The sequence below is a fragment of the Bufo bufo genome, chromosome 1, assembly GCF_905171765.1.
Source record: "Bufo bufo chromosome 1, aBufBuf1.1, whole genome shotgun sequence".
NCBI lineage: Eukaryota > Metazoa > Chordata > Amphibia > Anura > Bufonidae > Bufo > Bufo bufo.
In genome coordinates, this window is record NC_053389.1 from 793,936,079 (window position 1) to 793,954,832 (window position 18,754).

Below are 18,754 nucleotides of genomic sequence, written 5' to 3' on the forward strand. Positions count from 1 at the left end.
GTTACAAACCCCTTAGATGCCAGTGACTACTGACTGTGGCATCTAAGGGGGTTAAACAGCCAGCTTCAGAGTTCTGTCTGATCACGGCTGACACCATTGTGGGTGAAGTGCACTGCCAGCCTGCTGCACCATACATTTACAGCGCAGTGAGTGAACCGTCAGCGCTCCTGTTATGTCTCTCTTAGTTAAAGGGGGTTTTCCCGAGATTTTGATACTGATGACCTATCCTCAGGAAAGGTCATCAGTATCCGATTGGTGGGGTCCGACACCCAAGAGCCCCACTGATCAGCTAAGGCTAGTTTCACACTAGCGGCAAGAAACTCAGGCAGGTGAACAGCCTGTCGGATCTGTCCTGCCGCTAGTGCACGCGTGCCCCCGGACTACCGCTCTGGCCCCATTGACTATAATGGGGGCGGGATTGATTACCGGCGGCAGCGCATGCCGAGAGGTGGCCGGACTTAAAGTACGACATGTTATGGGGAGTGCAATACCAAGCACAGCTGCTATACAACGTACGGCGCTCACCGCTTGGTGAGCTGCAAGAAGGCCACGGCGCTCACAGGAGCGATGATCGATGAGGCTCCTGGGTGTCAGACCTCTGATCAGAAAAGATTGTCAGACCTCCGTAATTCCTACCGGAAATCTATGAATAAATGGACTATAGGTAGTTATCAGTTGGGGTGTGTCCCTACACAGCTTGACACTGCCCATTCAGCGCCGTGTAGGGACACGTCCCCATGAAAAGAGGAAGGATTGTACTCTTTGGTCAATTTATTCATACACATCCTGTTGGAATGGTACAAAAGTATTCTAAGAAAAGATGCTCCTGAATTATTTCACTAGCAATGCTGTACAAGCAGCGGTCACTGACCGGACAGGCCTCTCCGACAGTCACCGTGCGTCTCTCTGCCGCAGCGGGCGTATCCACAGGGGCAGATATTCCGCAGTCCTCGCCGTTGTCTGACAGATCCACCACCACCTTCTGCTGCTGTTCCCTTTCTCCTGGCACCACAACTGCAGAGGACAAGAAGATACAGGTAAGTAAGGGACACTCACCTAACCAGTCCACAAGGAGCCATGTCTGACCAAACGTGCACATTGGGATGCGACACCTCCTGTATGTGGAGGGTATCATAGTCTTCTTCAGGGTCCTTCTTCCCCTGGATCACATGTAAAGGGGTTCTCCGATTTCTACAATCCCTACTTTTTAGAATAAGCAGATAATAGAGTGTCCCCCTGCTTGGGACCCCCAGCGATCGATCAGCTGTAACCTGTGAGAAAACCCGTGCGGTCGTCACTGGGGAAATGAAGGATAACATTGATGGTCCGTCTGTATGTAACTGCCCTCCACTCTGATGAGGAGATAACGATCCTGAACAGAGGACCCCCCTATAATAACTTAGAATATGCTAACAGTGTATATAAAAATGGACGATCCCTTAAAATTATTTACTGTAACAGAGACGGCCTTGCTACCACTAGGAGGCGACACTAGATATGAAAAGGGCTGTCTCCGCCCAGGTGGGCTATACCCTCTCCACAGACCCTACTAGGCTAATCAGTTTTAGTCTAGTGTCCGTAGGAGGCAGACACGACCTGCTCTTCCCCTGCAGGTCTTGCTGCTACTTTTTTTTTGCTTTTTTCTTAATTTTTTCTCTTCACTTTACAGATGCAGGTTTTATCCTGCAGCAGGGGGTCTTCACTTTAGTAGCATCCCCTACTCGCCGGTCACCCAGTCCCCCATTACTGCATCCGCAGTGGAGTACCGGTAATCCCACTCTTATGCGAATTTACCAAAGCGGTGACCCTGCTGCGCCCAAAGACACCAGATGGTGAGTAGTTAGGGACTCCTTTCCTCCCATCTATCCGTACTCCATCAGGGTCCTCTCTCCCCTGGCCGTCCTTCCCTTCCTCAGCCTCCTAATTACTCTAGTCCCCGGCTTGTGTCTGGACTTGGTCACGCTAGTTCCCGCCTTTTTCCTGGCATCCAGGATCTCTGTGTGGCTCATTTTCTCTCTATATGGGGGTCGCTATGACCCCCCCCTCAGGGCATTGCTTCCTCCCCAGGTCCCACAGTGTCCACCTGCTTAGGGTGCTTCATTTTCGGCTGCGGCATCTACTTTAGTCCCCAGCTCCGGCTGGGACAAGGCCGCATCTGTCGCTTTGATCCCCTTTCCGTGCCTACCCTTTTTTGTAGCCTTTTGAAGCTTTTTTCCACTTCCCAGGACCCTGCAGCATCAGTCCGTCAGGGGTGCCTCATTTTCGGCTACACCATCTACTCTAGCCCCCAGCTTCTGCCGGGACTAGGCCAAACTCTTTCCCGCCATTTTTTTCTGGCTTCCTGTTTTTATTCTAGGGTTGTTGCCTCCCTCATTGCCTTCTAGAGGTCTCTGTACGGATGTCCTTCTTCCCAGAGGGTGCTTTCCCCATCTTCACAGTGCCCCCCGCCCGCATGTAGCGTTGTTGGGGGGAGGGGGGGTATTATCTTGGGCCCCTGTTCGGTGGTTCATGTTGTGGCAGGTCCCCCTTCCCTCCATCCCTCCTCCTGGGTTGCATCTACTCCTGCGGTGGCTGGGGGTAGCTGTGCTATTGGCATGCATGCGGTGACTGGATCCTGGGCTCAGTTGGGTTTCCCTAAACTCTGTTCAGGGGTCACCTTCTCCCCATGTGGGTCCCTCACCTCCACCGTAGCCTGCGCCCATTCTCAGCTATGATGATATTATGGCGCTCTTCCCTGCCCTCCCCCAGGAGTCCTTTGCCCCCCGATATGGATCGAGGCAGGAAGCAGAGTCCAATAGCGGCCTAGGGTCTCCCCTCATAGGTCCCGTTCATCCCCTGCATCCTGGTGTTTAGCACACCGGACCACCTATGTGGTGTCCTAGGTACATATGCCTTCCTCTTCACAGGGGGGTACTTGTACCACTGCCAAATGCTGTATCAGGCAGACTTTCCTGGTTTCAATGTATTTCCTTTTCAGCTGGAGTAATTTCACTATTACCAGGGACTATATTCAACACTCCCTCCTAGTCGGAGAGTGTTCCAGGGCACCGTATTACTTCTCCAGTCGCTGTAGCCAATACACCATCCTGGGGCTAGTGTGCACCACGCAACATATTACTCCCTTATTAAGCGGAGTACCTGTACCATCTTCAGATGCTATAGCCATTTCACCTGTCTGGTTCTAATGCACCCCATGCACCATATTACTCCATTATTGGGTGGAGTACCTGTACCATCTCCAGAGGCTGTAGCCATCACACCTGTCTGGTTCTAGTGTGCACCATGCAGTCATATCACTCCTTTATCAAGCGGAGTACCTATACCATTTCCAGATGCTGTAGCCATGTCTCCACTCTCATTATAGTGTGCACCATGCAGCCAGATTAGTCCTATTCTCAGGAGGAGTATTTGTAGTATCTCCAAGTGCTGTGCCCCATACGGCTCCTGCATTGCCCTTTCCTGGCTCTAATGTGTGCTAGGCAATCATGTGGCCCCTCTTCATGCAGAGTGATGGTGCCATCCCTAGACGCTGTATTCATTACTCTTTTCTGGTTCTAGGATGCATCTGGCACCCCATTACAGTCGTCCTCGGCGGTGTACTTGTACTATCTCAAGGCGCTGTATCCGACAAACCATCCTGGTTGTAGTATGTACCTGTTAACCATATGTTCTCCCCCCTTCTTAGGCGGAGTAGAGTTGCAATTGTTAGATCCAGTATATGGCTGGCCTGTTCAGATCTGACACCCGGTGCAGTACCTCCTGAACCAGGCCCTCTGAGTGCACCAAGTCTTCTCATTGCCCCTGTACTAGGCATGGTTTTTACTTTATTGCTTGACGCACTACTTAACAGGACTTCTCAGTCCTGTTATGCACCACACAACCACACTCCCTCCGCCATGGGCAGGTTGTTGGCCATCATGCTAGGTTTGTTCTTTGTCAACCCTATAAAGTACTACTGTATTCTGCACAGCCGCGTTACCCCATTTCAAAGATGGAGTACTCGCGTTGTTGTTATTGCATCTCTGTTTTGTTTTCACAGAGTTACATGGCCCAGTCCTGGCAGAGTACCTGGATCACCACTGGATGCTCTATCCTACAGGGATATGCAGCATTGTGAGCACCTACTTGGTGGGTGGAATTTTCCGCTGCTCGCTCTGGTATCGGACATCTGGTCCCGTAGTTCTTCCATGGTCCGGGCGTTCTTGGTACTCCCTTATGTTCTCTGATTAGTTGTGCTACATGACAGAAGTGCCGTTCGGTTGGGCCTTGCTGTTGTCTGCACCTGTCAGTTTCTTCCCCCTTCCTTGGGGGTTTCATTGTGCTCTGCTGGTAGCTGGTTTCTACATGTCAGTGTAGTCTCTCCCGGCTTCCCCTGGCGAATTCCACATCCTTTTCTGACATATGGATGTCTGGCGATTCTTTTACAAAATCCAGGGTGCTGTACTTGCCCCTTCCAGGGCAGTGTAAGGGCAGTCCGCAAAACACGGATCCGCAAAAACTACGGACGACACCCATGTGCATTCCTTCATAGAACAGTGCTATCCTTGTCCGTAATGCGAACAATATTAGGACATGTTCTATTATTTTGCGGAACGGAAATATTGAAACGGAATGCACACGGAGTAACTTCCGTTTTTTTTGCCGACCTGTTGAAGTGAATGCTTCCGCATACGGTCCTAAAAAACAAAAACAAAAAACACGGAACGGACACGGAAAAAATAAATACGTTTGTGTGCAAAAGGCCTTATACAGTATTCTAGTCACTACACTTAGGATGGTTGATGTTCTTTTTCCCTACGGTGGCTATTATTGTCCTCATGTGGTCCAGTTCTGTGGACCCTACTAGAACCTCTGACTGGGTAATCCTGCTGGGAGTCCCTGCCCCAATGGTTCTTAGACCATCTAGATGGCCGGTTCCCGCTGGGGAAGCTACTCACGGCATCTCTGACCGCACATGCTCTGTATGACAGCGGTTTCTTTAGGCCCGGTTTGGTTCTTTTCCCTCCTGGGTCCCCCATAGGCTTGTTTCCCTCTTGAGATTCTAACCTCTCTTCCAGTCTCCCAGGTTCAGGTCCTGGTACCTGGGAGTTTGCTGCTCCGGTTTGCAAGTTACATTCATATTGCCCACTTCTGGGATGGAGCTTTCCCTCGATTGAGAATTGTTCCTCCTTAGGCTGTTTGGAGTCCTCTCTCTTCTACTCCAATATCTTTCAGACGAGTGTGTCTCCACTTGTATCACCAAGGCCTGCGACTGGTTCCTTTTTTTCCCCTGAGACTTCACGTGGCCGGGGATTTCTCTGGTCTTACATTTCACAGTGATCTTTTGTTCCAGTTTTTCTGAGGCTCGATTCTTGCCTCCTTTGTACAGGACGCATGTCTTTATGTTCCCTTCTCCTGGCCATTACAGAGGACCCCCTCCTCCCCAGAGGTTGGCTGCTTTCTCAGGATGGGGTTTCTTTGGCAGGATGGGGTTTCCACCTTCTCATAGGGCAGGGATGGCCAACCTGCGGCTCTCCAGCTGTTGCAAAACTACAATTCCCACCATGCCCTGTGGTAGGCCGATAGCTGTAAGCAGTCTTTGCATGCTGGGAGTTGTAGTTTTGCAACAGCTGGAGAGCCACAGGTTGGCCATTCCTGTCATAGGGTGTTTCTGTTTTCCAACCTGCCATGCAGTGGAAGAAGGCTTGCTCCCTTCCCATGGTGAGTCTTTGCTATTCTTTCTCTCAATTGTTCAGCCTCCAGTGCTTTCTTGTTTCCTCTCTACCCTGACCTTCACATGGTGTTTGCCACGGACAGGCCATGTTTTTGGTCTGAGACAATTTAGAGTTTTTTCCTCTTACTGGTCGGGTTCCCTTGCTTCCAGGCCTTATGGAATCACCTTCCTTTTGCCGAGGGGTGGTCCACAGGGTCTTCCTTTAGCTTGTCTCCAGGAAGTTTTTTTCCTTGGTTCAGGACTGCTCCTGTCCTTTTCCCAGGCATTTTCTCTCCTGCCTGGTCCCCCCATGGTCTAATTTTTCTTGTTGGGTCTGTCCTCTTCTAGATCCTCCTCCTGGAGCATCCTTCTATATGCAGAGCACTAGGTCATTACCAACAGATGCCTTCCAGTTGTGCTGCTCTTCTGTTTCTTCAGGGGGAGCCCTGGTTCTTCCAGATCCTTCCTCTGGCTCTCTCGTGCGCACTTGTTCAACTCTCTGTTCTTGCGCAGGACATCTAGCCCTGCTCCCTATTCTCTAGCTTCTTTATTTTTCCCACCTTGGGTGAAGCTGGGCGTTTCCCTTGGTTGTTGGGTCACATGGTTCTCCAGCACCTGTGCACCCAACTTTTTGCATGAGATTTCCTTCCCACCCTCGAGGACTGCTTTGGGATGTCCCATGGTGCTGTGTTCCCCAATGACATTAAGAAGAATATTGGATTTTTGTACTTACCATAAAATATGTTTCTCGTTCAATTCATTGGGGGACACAGATCCCACCCTTTGTTTTGATTTCTCTTTCTGTCACCGGGCTGCGGTTCTCTTTTCCTTTCCCGGTCCAGGACATGTTGGTTCTTTGCTTTTGTTTCTCTCTCCTACTGCTATTGGTACAAACTGATTAGCCTAGTGTCTGTGGAGAAGGTATAGCCCACCTGGGCAGAGCCAGCCTTTTTTCATATCTAGTGTCGCCTCCTAGTGGTAGCTGGGCATATACCCATGGTGCTGTGTCCCCCCAATGAATTGAACGAGAAACGGATTTTACGGTAAGTACAAAAATCAAATTTTATCTTCCATAATGACACGGGATTCAAGGAAGAGTATCATAGCAAATGTGGCTGTGGGTGGGCTATGCCAGTCACAGTGATCTTCTTATCACTGGTCATGGACACATGTGAGAAGACGCCATTGGTAAAAAGTGTGATCTTAGACTCAAACCCCTTTGGTACTGCTCGGAGATTTCTGTTACCAGAGATTTGACAATGCCCTAAGCACCGTGTCAAAGAGAGGCATAACATATCAGATCTCTATATATCTATATACACACACACATGCACAGACTTCCACACACACATACAGTACTCACTGAAGGGGACACTTTAGAGTATGTTGTTTTTGTGTTTTTTTTTAACTAAAAGCTCACAAAAGTGCCTAATAAAGTGGATTACAAAATATTCCTAAAATCACTTTCCTGCAGCATAACCACCTCAGCCCCCCTAGCTTAAACCCCCTTAATGACCAGACCACTTTTTACACTTCTGACCTACACTACTTTCACGGTTTATTGCTCGGTCATACAACTTACCACCCAAATTAATTTTACCTCCTTTTCTTCTCACTAATAGAGCTTTCATTTGGTGGTATTTCATTGCTGCTGACATTTTTACTTTTTTTGATATTAATCGAAATTTACCTAAATTTTTTGCAGAAAAATGACAATTTTTCACTTACGGTTGTAAAATTTTTCAAATAAAACTACATTTCTATATAAATTTTTCTCTAAATTTATTGTTCTACATGTCTTTGATAAAAAAAAAGATGCAATAAGTGTATATTTATTGGTTTGGGTAAAAGTTATAGCGTTTACAAACTATGGTACAAAAATGTGAATTTCCGCTTTTTGAAGCAGCTCTGACTTTCTGAGCACCTGTCATGTTTCCTGAGGTTCTACAATGCCCAGACAGTAGAAACACCCCACAAATGACCCCATTTCGGAAAGTAGACACCCTAAGGTATTCGCTGATGGGCATAGGGAGTTCATAGAACTTTTTATTTTTTGTCACAAGTTAGCGGAAAATGATGATTTTTTTATTTATTTTTTTCTTACAAAGTCTCATATTCCACTAACTTGTGACAAAAAATAAAAAGTTCCATGAACTCACTATGCCCATCATGAAATACCTTGTGGTGTCTTCTTTCCAAAATGGGGTCACTTGTGGGGTAGTTATACTGCCCTGGCATTTTAGGGGCCCTAATGTGTGAGAAGTAGTTTGAAAACAAAATGTGTAAAAAATGCCCTGTGAAATCCGAAAGGTGCTCTTTGGAATGTGGGCCCATTTGTCCACCTAGGCTGTAAAAAAGTGCCACACATGTGGTATCTCCGTATTCAGGAGAAGTAGGGCAATGTGTTTTGGGGTGTCTTTTTACATATACCCATGCTGGGTGAGAGAAATATCTCTCTAAAAGACAACTTTTCCCATTTTTTTATACAAAGTTGTCATTTGAGAGAGATATTTCTCTCACCCAGCATGGGTATATGTAAAATGACACCCCAAAACACATTGCCCAACTTCTCCCGAGTACGGCGATACCACATGTGTGACACTTGTTTGCAGCCTAGATGCGCAAAGGGGCCCAGATTCCATTTAGGAGGGCATTTTTAGACATTTGGATTCCAGACTTCTTCTCACGCTTTAGGGCCCCTAAAATGCCAGGGCAGTATAAATACCCCACATGTGACCCCATTTTGGAAAGAAGACACCCCAAGGTATTCCGTGAGGGGCATGGCGAGTTCATAGAAGTTTTTTTTTTTTTGGCACAAGTTAGCGGAAATTGTTTTTTTTAATTAATTTTTTTCACAAAGTCTCCCTTTCCGCTAACTTGTGACAAAAAGTTCAATCTTTCATGGACTCAATATGCCTCTCAGCGAATACCTTGGGGTGTCTTCTTTCCGAAATAGGGTCACATGTGGGGTATTTATACTGCCCTGGCATTTTAGGGGCCCTAAAGCGTGAGAAGAAGTCTGGAATATAAATGTCTAAAAATTTTTACGCATTTGGATTCCGTGAGGGGTATGGTGAGTTCATGTGAGATTTTATTTTTTGTCACAAGTTAGTGGAATATGAGACTTTGTAAGAAAAAAAAAAAAATCAATTTCCGCTAACTTGTGCCAAAAAAAATATAAAAAAATCTTCTATGAACTCGCCATGCCCCTTTAAAAGTGATCTTTTTATAGCGCCGCAGTGATTTTACGGTGTTTTTGCAGTGATCAGAAAAAAAATAACATTTCTGTCACTGCTGTGGGGTGGACTGAACGCAAGTGTGCGCACAAAATCAGGCCTGATCGGGCGAACACTGCGTTTTTTGTAGAGCCTATAGAACATGTCCTTTTCTTGTCCGCAATTGCGGACAAGAAAAGGCATTTTCTATATAGTTCTGGCAATGTGCGGATCCGCAAAATGCGGAATGCACATTGCCGGTGTCAGTGTTTTGCGGATCCGCGGTGTCAGTGTTTTGCGGATCCGCGGTGTCAGTGTTTTGCGGATCCGCGGTGTCAGTGTTTTGCGGATCCGCGGTGTCAGTGTTTTGCGGATCCGCGGTGTCAGTGTTTTGCGGATCCGCAAAACACATACGGACGTCTGAATGGAGCCTTACAGGGGGTGATTAATGACAGGGGGGTGATCAGGGGTTAATACGGGGTTAATAAGTGACAGGGGGGGGGTGTAGTGTAGTGTAGTGGTGTTTGGTGCTACTTATTACAGAGCTGCCTGTGTCCTCTGGTGGTCGATCCAAGCAAAAGGGACCACCAGAGGACCAGGTAGCAGGTATATTAGACGCTGTTATCAAAACACCGTCTAATATACCCTTCAGGGGTTAAAAAAAAAATCTCATCTACAGCCTGGCAGGCTGCAGATCCACTCGTTTACCTTCAGTTCCTGTGTGCGCGCGTTCACAGGAAATCTCGCCTCTCGCGAGATGACGCCCGGCGCGTCCAGGAGGAATAACAGGGCCGCCGCCAGGACGCAATCCTGCGTACGGCGGTCCTGAGCTGGATTTAAAAAAAAATTATAAAAAATCATTGAAATGATGGTTACACTTTAATGGAGTTTATGAAGCCAAATGTCAGGAGTGGATCCTAATAGGAGGGAAAATCGGAATTAGACTTACTTACCGGTAATTCTGTTTCCATGAGATCACCATGACGACCACAAGTAGATTGACCCCCTGACCTCTTTAGGGGCAGGAACAAATAAAGGTTAAAACGTCCCCTTCCTCCACCATACACCATTGCTTTCCAAAATTATCAGAGTGAAAGTGGAGACAGTCTATAGTATTCTTATTATCTGATTAGCAGGTATTGACTCCAACCCGTACTCAAAAGGAAAAATAAATTGGGGAGGGAATAACGGGCCGTCATGGTGATCTCATGGAAACAGAATCACCGGTAAGTCTAATTCCTATTTTCCATATCACCACCATGACGGCCACATGGAGATATCCAAAATTATAATATCAAGGGGGGGGGGGGGGCTACTCACTGCCTGAAGGACTTTACGTCCAAACGACAGGTCAGCAGTATTAGAAAAATCTAGGCGGTAATGCTTTATAAAAAGGTATGTACACTGGACCAGGTTGCCGCCCTACAAATGTCTTCCAGGGAGGCACCTGCTCTTTCCGCCTGAGAAGAGGACATAGCCCTAGTTGAATGCGCTTTTAAGTTAGCTGGACAAGAAACTCCCTGAGCGGTATAATTTATAACAGTGGGAAATTGTGCACTTAAGGGTACTTTCACACTAGCGTTAGGCCCCTTTCACACGGGCGAGTTTTCCACGCGGGTGCAATGCGTGAGGTGAACGCATTGCACCCGCACTGAATCCGGACCCATTCATTTCTATGGGGCTGTGCACATGAGCGGTGATTTTCACGCATCACTTGTGCGTTGTGTGAAAATCGCAGCATGCTCTATTTTGTGCGTTTTTCATGCAATGCAGGCCCCATAGAAGTGAATGGGGCTGCGTGAAAATCGCAAGCATCCGCAAGCAAGTGCGGATGCGGTGCGATTTTCACGCACGGTTGCTAGGAGATGACATGGTTATAAGGGAAAATAATAGCATTCTTAATACAGAATGCATAGTACAATAGGGCTGGAGGGGTTAAAAAAAATTAATAAAATTTAACTCACCTTAATCCACTTGATTGCGCAGCCCGGCTTCTCTTCTGTCTTCTTTCTTCAGGACCTGGGTAAAGGACCTGTGATGACGTCACTGCACTCATCACATGGTCCGTCACATGATCCATCACCATGGTAAAAGATCATGTGATGAGCGCAGTGACATCACCACAGGTCCTTTACCCAGCTCCCTAATTGAGATCGCCTGTATCTCACTCAGCCTCCTAGCAGAGTAGAGTTGTTGCGATACCAAATTTTTGATTCGATTTCGATACCATAAAAAAGTATTGCGATACTCGATACCATGCGAAAAAATAAACAAAAAAAGCCACGTGCATTCCGCATTTTTAAAAAATGGCGAATCACGCAGTTTTATTATTATTTTTTAAATATTTTAATAGTTTGGACTTTTTTGACGTGGCGATATGTTTATTTATTGTTTATATATTTTATATGTGAAATTGGGAAAGGGGGTGATTTATACTTAATAATTTGGTGTGTTTTTTTACACTTTTTATTTAATAACTATTTCCCCCCTTAGGGGCTAGAACCTGGGAACTTTTCATCCCTTGTCCTATTCATCCTAATAGAGCTCTATCAGGGTGAATAGAACTTCACACTCTCCCTGCTGCCCTGTACTCTGTGCACACAGCATTAGGGATGTTACCATGGCAGCCAGGGCTTCAGTAGTGTCCTGGCTGCCATGGCAACTGATCGGAGCCCCAGGATTACACTGCTGGGGCTTTGATCAGAAGCTGCCACCCTGGGGCCACTGCCACCAATGATTTTAATACTGGGGGGGTTGAGGGGGGAGGGCGCAGAGGCGGGTACTGGCAGCAGATCAGCGGCAGTTAACCCCTCAGGTGCCACACCTGAGGGTTAACTGCCGCTGATCGCTGCTCCCCGTCAGAGGCAGGGTGCCGGCAATGCGATTCTGCTGCCGGCACCCGCCTCCTGTATTATGCGTTAAAGACCACCTTATATGGGTCCGGACTTAGTTAAGTATTAGGCTACACAGAGCGGCGCCCAGTGATGTCCCAGCACTTACTATTAGTCCTGGGCGCCGCTCCGTTCGCCCACTGTGCCCCATTACTGTCTCCTCTTCTGCTCCATATGCTAATTACTATTGGAGCAATGGGGAGGAGACATCAGCTTCTCTAGTGGGCGTTCCTTCTCCCTGGCTGTAGCTCTGTCCAATCGCAGCGCAGGGAGAAGGAACGCCCACTAGAGAAGCTGATGTCTCCTCCCCATTGCTCCGATAGTAATTAGCATATGGAGCAGGAGACTGTAACTGGGGCACAGGCGCACAGCGGGCGAACGGAGCGGCGCCCAGGAATAACAGTAAGTGCTGGGACATCTCTGGGCGCCGCTCTTTGTAGGAAAAGTCCTATCATTGGTGGCGCAGTGCCCCCGCCCCTCCTCCACCCCTCTCTCCGTACATTGGTGGCAGCAGCAGCACAGGGGGGAGGGAGAGACTGCTTCCTTCTCCCCTGTGTTGCTGAGGGAACATGAGTGCGCTGACAGCAGCGCGCTCATGTTTGGAGATACTAGACTGCGCAGCAGCGCAGCCCAGTATCCAAAAAATGGAAATCCCGGTATCGTATCCAAATTTTGATACCAGCAACAACCCTATAGCAGATGTTATCGCAATCAGAAACACTGTCTTAAAAGAAATTTGAGCGGACAATCTTCCAGAGGTTCAAACGGACTCATGGTTAGGCCGTTTAAAACGGTATTAAGGTTCCAGGAAGGAACTCGTGATTTTAGTGTGGGTCTCAGTCTTGCTTCTGCCCTCATGAATCTTCTGATCCACCTGTGGCTTGCTAAGTCCGACCTCTGGGATAAAGTAGCCTTGACCGCCTCCTGGATCATGGAACGGAACTCGTCCCTTAGAGAGACCCGTTCCTCCTGGACAATGTTAGAGATACAATCCCTGCAGATCTTTTTAGGGTAACCGTCCGGTAATTTTTTGAAACAGGAGATACACTTTGCGGGTTTTTTTTGTTTCTTCTGTGCCTCTTTCTTAGTCAGATAAGTGCCAGGAACACTTCCCCACCGGGAGTTCCACGTTCCATATAAAAATAAGAAAATCCTCTTCCTTCATCTTCCTGACGAACAGGGAGACCTTTCTCTGCCCAAGCCTCTGTAGGGACAGGAAACACTGGTGTATGGTGGAGGAAGGGGGCGTTTTAACCTCTCGGTTCCTGCCCCTACAGAGGTCAGGGGTCAATCTCCTTGTGGCCATCATGGTGATGATATGGAAATTTTAATCCACTCCGAGCCTGGCTTCCACATTAGGTGTATCGTCCAGTGGTATACACATACACAGACAGTAAGGAAGTCACATTGGTGCTAACTGTCCGTTTTGGGGCGGCAGCACCTTTGTCACATGATCCAATTACCATGTCTGACCATCAGCGGATGCTGGATCATCTTCATCTTTCCTGTACTGCATTGATCTTCTACCTGTGGCTCTCCAGAGGTTACAAAACTAGAATTCCCAACATGCCCCGTAGCCTGTCTGTCCTAAAAGCCTCTACAGCTATTGAAAAACTACAACTCCCAACATACCAGCAGCCTGCATACTATAAAAATCTCTCCAGTAATTGCAAAACTCCCAGCATGCTCTGACAGTCAAGGGCTCTCAGGAGATGTAGTTTTGCAAAGTCTGGAGACACAGGGGGAGTAATCCACATACTCACTGTCAATTCCTTTCTCTGCCAGCTGCATACGAGCGAACTCTGTGATGACGGCACAACTGCGGAGAAAACAGAAGACTGTAATGTAGACGCCCGGCCTTCACATATTATGGTATATACATCATCACTCTGCCCCTATCAAGCAGCATTCCCTCTTAAATTGTAAGCTCTGCAAACAAGAATCCCTTCCATGCGTCTGCTTACGTCAGGTCTCTGTTGAACTCCTGCACCGGGTTATAAAACACTTGGTTGGCGCTGGGATAGAGGACCTTGGCTTTGCCCTCTGTGATAACAGTCTCGTCCTGGGTGGGTGCAGCCTCCTCCATCATGAACGGAGTGGAAACCCTTGTTCGATTTGTAATCTTGAAGAAGGAAGTCAAACGGGGAAGAGAATGGAGCCTAGGAACAATGGCAAACATAAGACGTACCTGGAGGAAAATAAGAGGAGTAGTATTGCTTTCTACTAATGGCCGATAATTCAGAAAATTTGATAATCTGGCATATGTCATGTATAGGGGTTTTCAGAGCTTAGGGAGAAAAAAAACAAAAACACCCTCCTCTTTCCAGGACCAGCGCCACTTTTTTTTTACCCAAAGCCGCTCTGTCCCCATTTACTATACTGGGGGCAGAGTTCCGGCGAGGCACGGCAGCGCACAGCGAGAGGCTGCCGGAATAAATGTCGGACATGTCGTAGTTTTATTCCGGCAGCCTCTCGCTGTGCCTCGCCGGAACTCCGCCCCCAGTATAGTCAATGGGGACATAGCGGCAGTCCGGAGGCACACGGTCACTAGCGGCAGGACGGATCCATCAGGCTGTTCACCCGACGGAACAGCCTGCCGGAGGTCTGTGCTGCTAGTGTGAAAGTAGCCTTATCCATGCACGTCCAACGACCCTGAAACTACTTTACTTATCTGTTACCGGGAAAGAATTTACAGCATAAGGTTTGTTTTTTTAAAGGGGTTTTCAGGGATAGCTATCCTCCTAACTCCCCAGACCCTCACCGATCAGCTGTTTTTTTTTTAAACTCGCTTTATTGAAAAGTAACAAGCAAGAAATGCAATAAAACAGTCACATTCAAGTACAATCAATTACACATCACAATGCCTAGGTGTAATACAGCAATAAAGGTTGTCCTATTTAAGTCATTGATGGTCAAGACGTATCAGTAGTGCACTTAGCAGTAAGCATCCATACCAAAAACGATGACACATGGTTAATTCTCTACAGTGAACATTGATCCGGATAGCCGCAGCAGGTAACAGAACGTGATGAGACAATTAGGTTATAGAGTGCAGATGATCTGCCGTGGCAGTCAGAGGAGAGTCGCACCAGGGTCCCCATATCTTTTGGTGCTTCTGTGAGCATCCTCTACGGGAATACATAATCTTCTCAAAGGGAATTATTTTATTAACAAGGGTCTTCCATTGAGTGATCGTGGGTGGCCTGTCCGCCATCCACCTAAGAGCAATAGCTTTCCTGGCTAAAAACAGGACCTCCCTAATGAAGGTGAGTGTGTAGCGTGGTCTCGAATCCTCGTCTAAAATTCCCAAGACGCAAATCTTCGGGCAAACCGCCAAAGTATCTGGGATCAGGGAAGAAATGAGCTCCACTACCCCCCTCCAGAATGATTGAATGTAACTACAGTCCCACATCAGGTGCCAAAAATCCGCGCCCAACTGAGCACATCTGTGGCATCCGGTGTGTGATCTTCTACCCATTTTATATAGCCTAGTAGGGGTGAGGTAACACCTATGCAGAATAAATAACTGAATCAATCTGTTAGTAAGGGACGGGGATACAGTTATCGGAGCTTCAAGGGCCTCACTCCACTCACCATCTGTCAATGTGGGTATATTCCCTCTCCATTTACATTCTGCACTCAGTGGAGAAGCTGAAATTTTAAGGTTGAGCAGATGTGTATATAAGGCGGATATCAGTCCCCTCGGTCCTTGTGTTCTGAAGACCCCAATGAGCGGATATTGAGATACTTGTCTTTTAAGATCTCTAATCTGGGCCTGAAGGGCGTGTCTCAACTGCAAATACCTAAAGAAGTGTGGCCTTAAGACACCCGCCTTGGTCTGTAACTGAGTAAAAGAGAACAGAATGCCATTCTCATAAAGATCTTTCAAATAGCAAACACCGTACCCTCTCCATATCCTCTCTCCTTCACAGTGTAACAAATGTGGAAATAATGGGTTGTTCCATAGTTGTATATCATCTGGTAAGTCACTGTATTGCTGCATCTTTGCAGCCCTCCACACCTGATGCGCCAGCTTGTGAATCAGTACGGGTGGACCTGTTAGAGATAACGGGCCCTCCAAAACCGGCCACAGGGTGGAGAGATGCAAATACTCCTGCAAGTAATATTCTGAGTTAGGAAGCACATCCTGGGTCACCCATGGCACCAAATAGCGCAACTGGCCGGCAAGGAAATACAAGAATAGATCCGGCAGGGCTGCCCCGCCCTCGTCCCAGCTCCTCTGTAAGGATTTCACGGCCAATTTACGTCTGTTCTTACCCCATATAAATGTTGCCATGAGAGAGTGAAGTTTATCGAAGAATTTGCGTGGTATGGGTACACACGCATGTTCCAATAGGTACAAAGCTTTGGGCTGAAGTATCATTTTGATTAGGTTTACGCGTCCCATGATAGACAACGGTAGGGTATTCCAAGACTTAAATTTATCTATGAAATATGACACCAAGGGGCTCGTGTTTAGGTCATGTGAGGTGGCAGGGTCTTTAGTGATGTTGACTCCTAAGTATTTGAATTTGTCAACTACCATTAGATTCTGATATACCGATGGCCACTCTGCGGCCCATAGCGGCATTATGGCCGATTTTGCCCAACTTATGCATAGACCAGAGAAGACCCCAAACTGCTCAATCAATGTGATTGCTCGGGGCAAGGTAACCTCCACTGAGTCCATGTACAAAATGAGGTCATCAGCATATAGGCCCAGTCTGTCCTCCCTATTTCCCATAGCTATGCCTTTAAAAACACTATCCTGCCTGATTCGTAATGCCAAATGCTCGATAGCTACCGCAAACAAAAGAGGCGACAAGGGACATCCCTGCCTGGTCCCCCTGTATAGTGCAAACGTTGACGATAGAGAGCCATTGATCAGAATATTCGCGGATGGGGATTTATAAATGATATTGACCCACCTAATGAAACTAGGACCAAAACCAAAACATCCAAGGACGTGTTTCAGATAAGGCCACTCTACAGAGTCGAACGCCTTGGCTGTGTCAAGCGCAGCCAACGCCCACAGTCTCCTGTCCGCGCAACCCAGCTGAGCAATAACCTGCGCCCTACGTATGTTGCTGGAGGTAGATCTACCAGGGATAAACCCAGATTGATTCTCATGTATAATGGACGATATTACTCTGTTCAATCTGTTTGCCAGAATTTTTGTGAGGATTTTGTAGTCTAGATTTAATAACGATATAGGGCGGTACGACCCACACTCTGTAGGGTCTTTGTCAGGTTTTAACAAGACTACAATAGAGGACCGATCAGCTGTTTGAAGAGGCCACCTCATGGTCGTCGATTGCTGCAGCCTCTTCCTCGGCCGGGATTGTCACGTTCATTGGTCACATGGCCTATGTGCAGATTAGTCCCATTCAAGCAAATGGGCTTGAGCTGCAATACCAAGTTCAACCACTACACAAGGGATGGCGCTGTGCTTGGTCAGCTGCAACAAGGCCGCAGAGCTCACTGGAGCACTGTGGCCTCTTTAAACAGCTAATCAGCGGCAGTGTTGCTGGGTGACAGCCCCCCATTGTTTAGACACAGATGCCCTATAAGAGGATAGGCCATCTATATTGTACTCCCAAAAACCAGATTGAAAGCTGAATTCTGATAATTACCAGGGTCAAAACTCACGGCGAACCTGCTGCAAACCCCACGTGTGTTACATGCAGATTCGGTGCGGATTTCATTCTCTGGGGGGGGGGGGAATTTATGTAGGTTTTGATCGCTGCTGGTCTGAGCGCTGGGACCTCCACCGATCGCTAGAACAAGATGAGAGAAGCAGGCAGAGGACAGAAGTGAGATCAGACCACAGCCCTGAACCCGTCTCCTGCAGCGAGGAGGGAGAGAGCGACGCCGAGACCCCCACCCATCTCTCTGGGAAATCTCAAAGGCTTTCCTAAAGCACAGGGCACTTTACTTCTCGTCTACTTTGCCGCTCCTGTAAACGTTGCAGGTACTGCCCTGTACACACCACATGTGAACACACCCTTCAAGGGGGAACCTGCAGAATTTTCAGTTTTGCTTTGGGTGTAGACAGAGAAGAACAGGTCTTTCTATGTAGAATATAACCGCTGATCACATGACTTTGTCACATACACAGCGAGACAGATCTCTAAACGTGCGCAGCTGGACCGTTGTACAATACAAGCACTTACGCCTCATGTGTCACCGCTATCTCCTCATAGATTGTAAGCTCTTGGGAGCAGGGCCCTCACTGCTACCGTCTGAATTGTTGACTTTTCAATCTGTAATGTCCCTCTGAATTGTAACGCTCTGCGGGCGCTATATAAAGTATATTTTGTCACCCTAAAGCAGCATACAGACCGGTCAGTGCAGGCTCAGGAACCAATGCCTATACCGGAGCACAGCCTGACAGGTTGTGTATGGTGTCCTATACCGGCCATTCGTTGCCATGGATACAGGAGATATATATATATATATAAATATATATATATATATATATATATATATATATAGTCACTCATCAACCTGTGGCTGATGCCAAACTACCATACCCAGCCAGGTGTAGCCATCATCAGCACCAAGCACACAATGCTCCCCGGTAACCCTTCACGTCACCCCACTAATAACGCTGCCAACATAACAACAACCCGCACTGTCACCCCCCTAAAATTACCTCTCAGTCACTACCTACAGCATGTACACAAGGGCGCCGCCATCTTGCTGCGCGGATGCCTGGGCGTCACGTGATGCCTTCCAATCAATCAGCGTGCAGTTCGACGGAGCTCGAAGGGGATCAAACTTATGTCCTGTGCGTTTTATTGGAGTCTTCCCTGTATCCGCCTGGGACTACAAGTACCAGCGTTCAAGAGGCTGACATCACGAGACCCTGTTACACAATGTCATTTATATCCGGGGACATAGCAGACCGTCAGATTTATGCCTGTACATGATTTGCAGTGGAGATGACACTGGCC

The 18,754-nt window shown here is 47.6% G+C and overlaps 2 protein-coding genes across 5 annotated transcripts in view; both read right to left on the reverse strand.

Moving 5' to 3' along the window:
* Positions 1–18,532, reverse strand: part of TRMT1 (tRNA methyltransferase 1) — a 31,531-nt gene extending 12,999 nt beyond the window's left edge. Inside the window, exons 1-4 of one of the 4 annotated variants that reach the window (XM_040415063.1) lie at positions 18,472–18,532; positions 13,763–13,957; positions 13,562–13,617; positions 872–1,014 (exon numbers count right to left, since the gene is read on the reverse strand). In XM_040415063.1, the coding sequence (XP_040270997.1) occupies positions 872–1,014; positions 13,562–13,617; positions 13,763–13,957; positions 18,472–18,476 (399 nt within the window). In that variant the 5' untranslated portion in view covers positions 18,477–18,532. Of the gene's footprint in view, positions 1–871; positions 1,015–13,561; positions 13,618–13,762; positions 13,987–18,453 lie in introns of all 4 variants that reach the window. The other 3 variants (XM_040415061.1, XM_040415062.1, XM_040415064.1) reach the window with 3 other exon arrangements.
* Positions 16,509–18,754, reverse strand: part of STX10 (syntaxin 10) — a 38,507-nt gene continuing 36,261 nt past the window's right edge. The window contains exon 9 of the transcript XR_005775688.1: positions 16,509–16,539. The gene's annotated coding sequence lies outside the window, so the exon portion shown is untranslated. The remainder of the gene's footprint in view (positions 16,540–18,754) is intronic.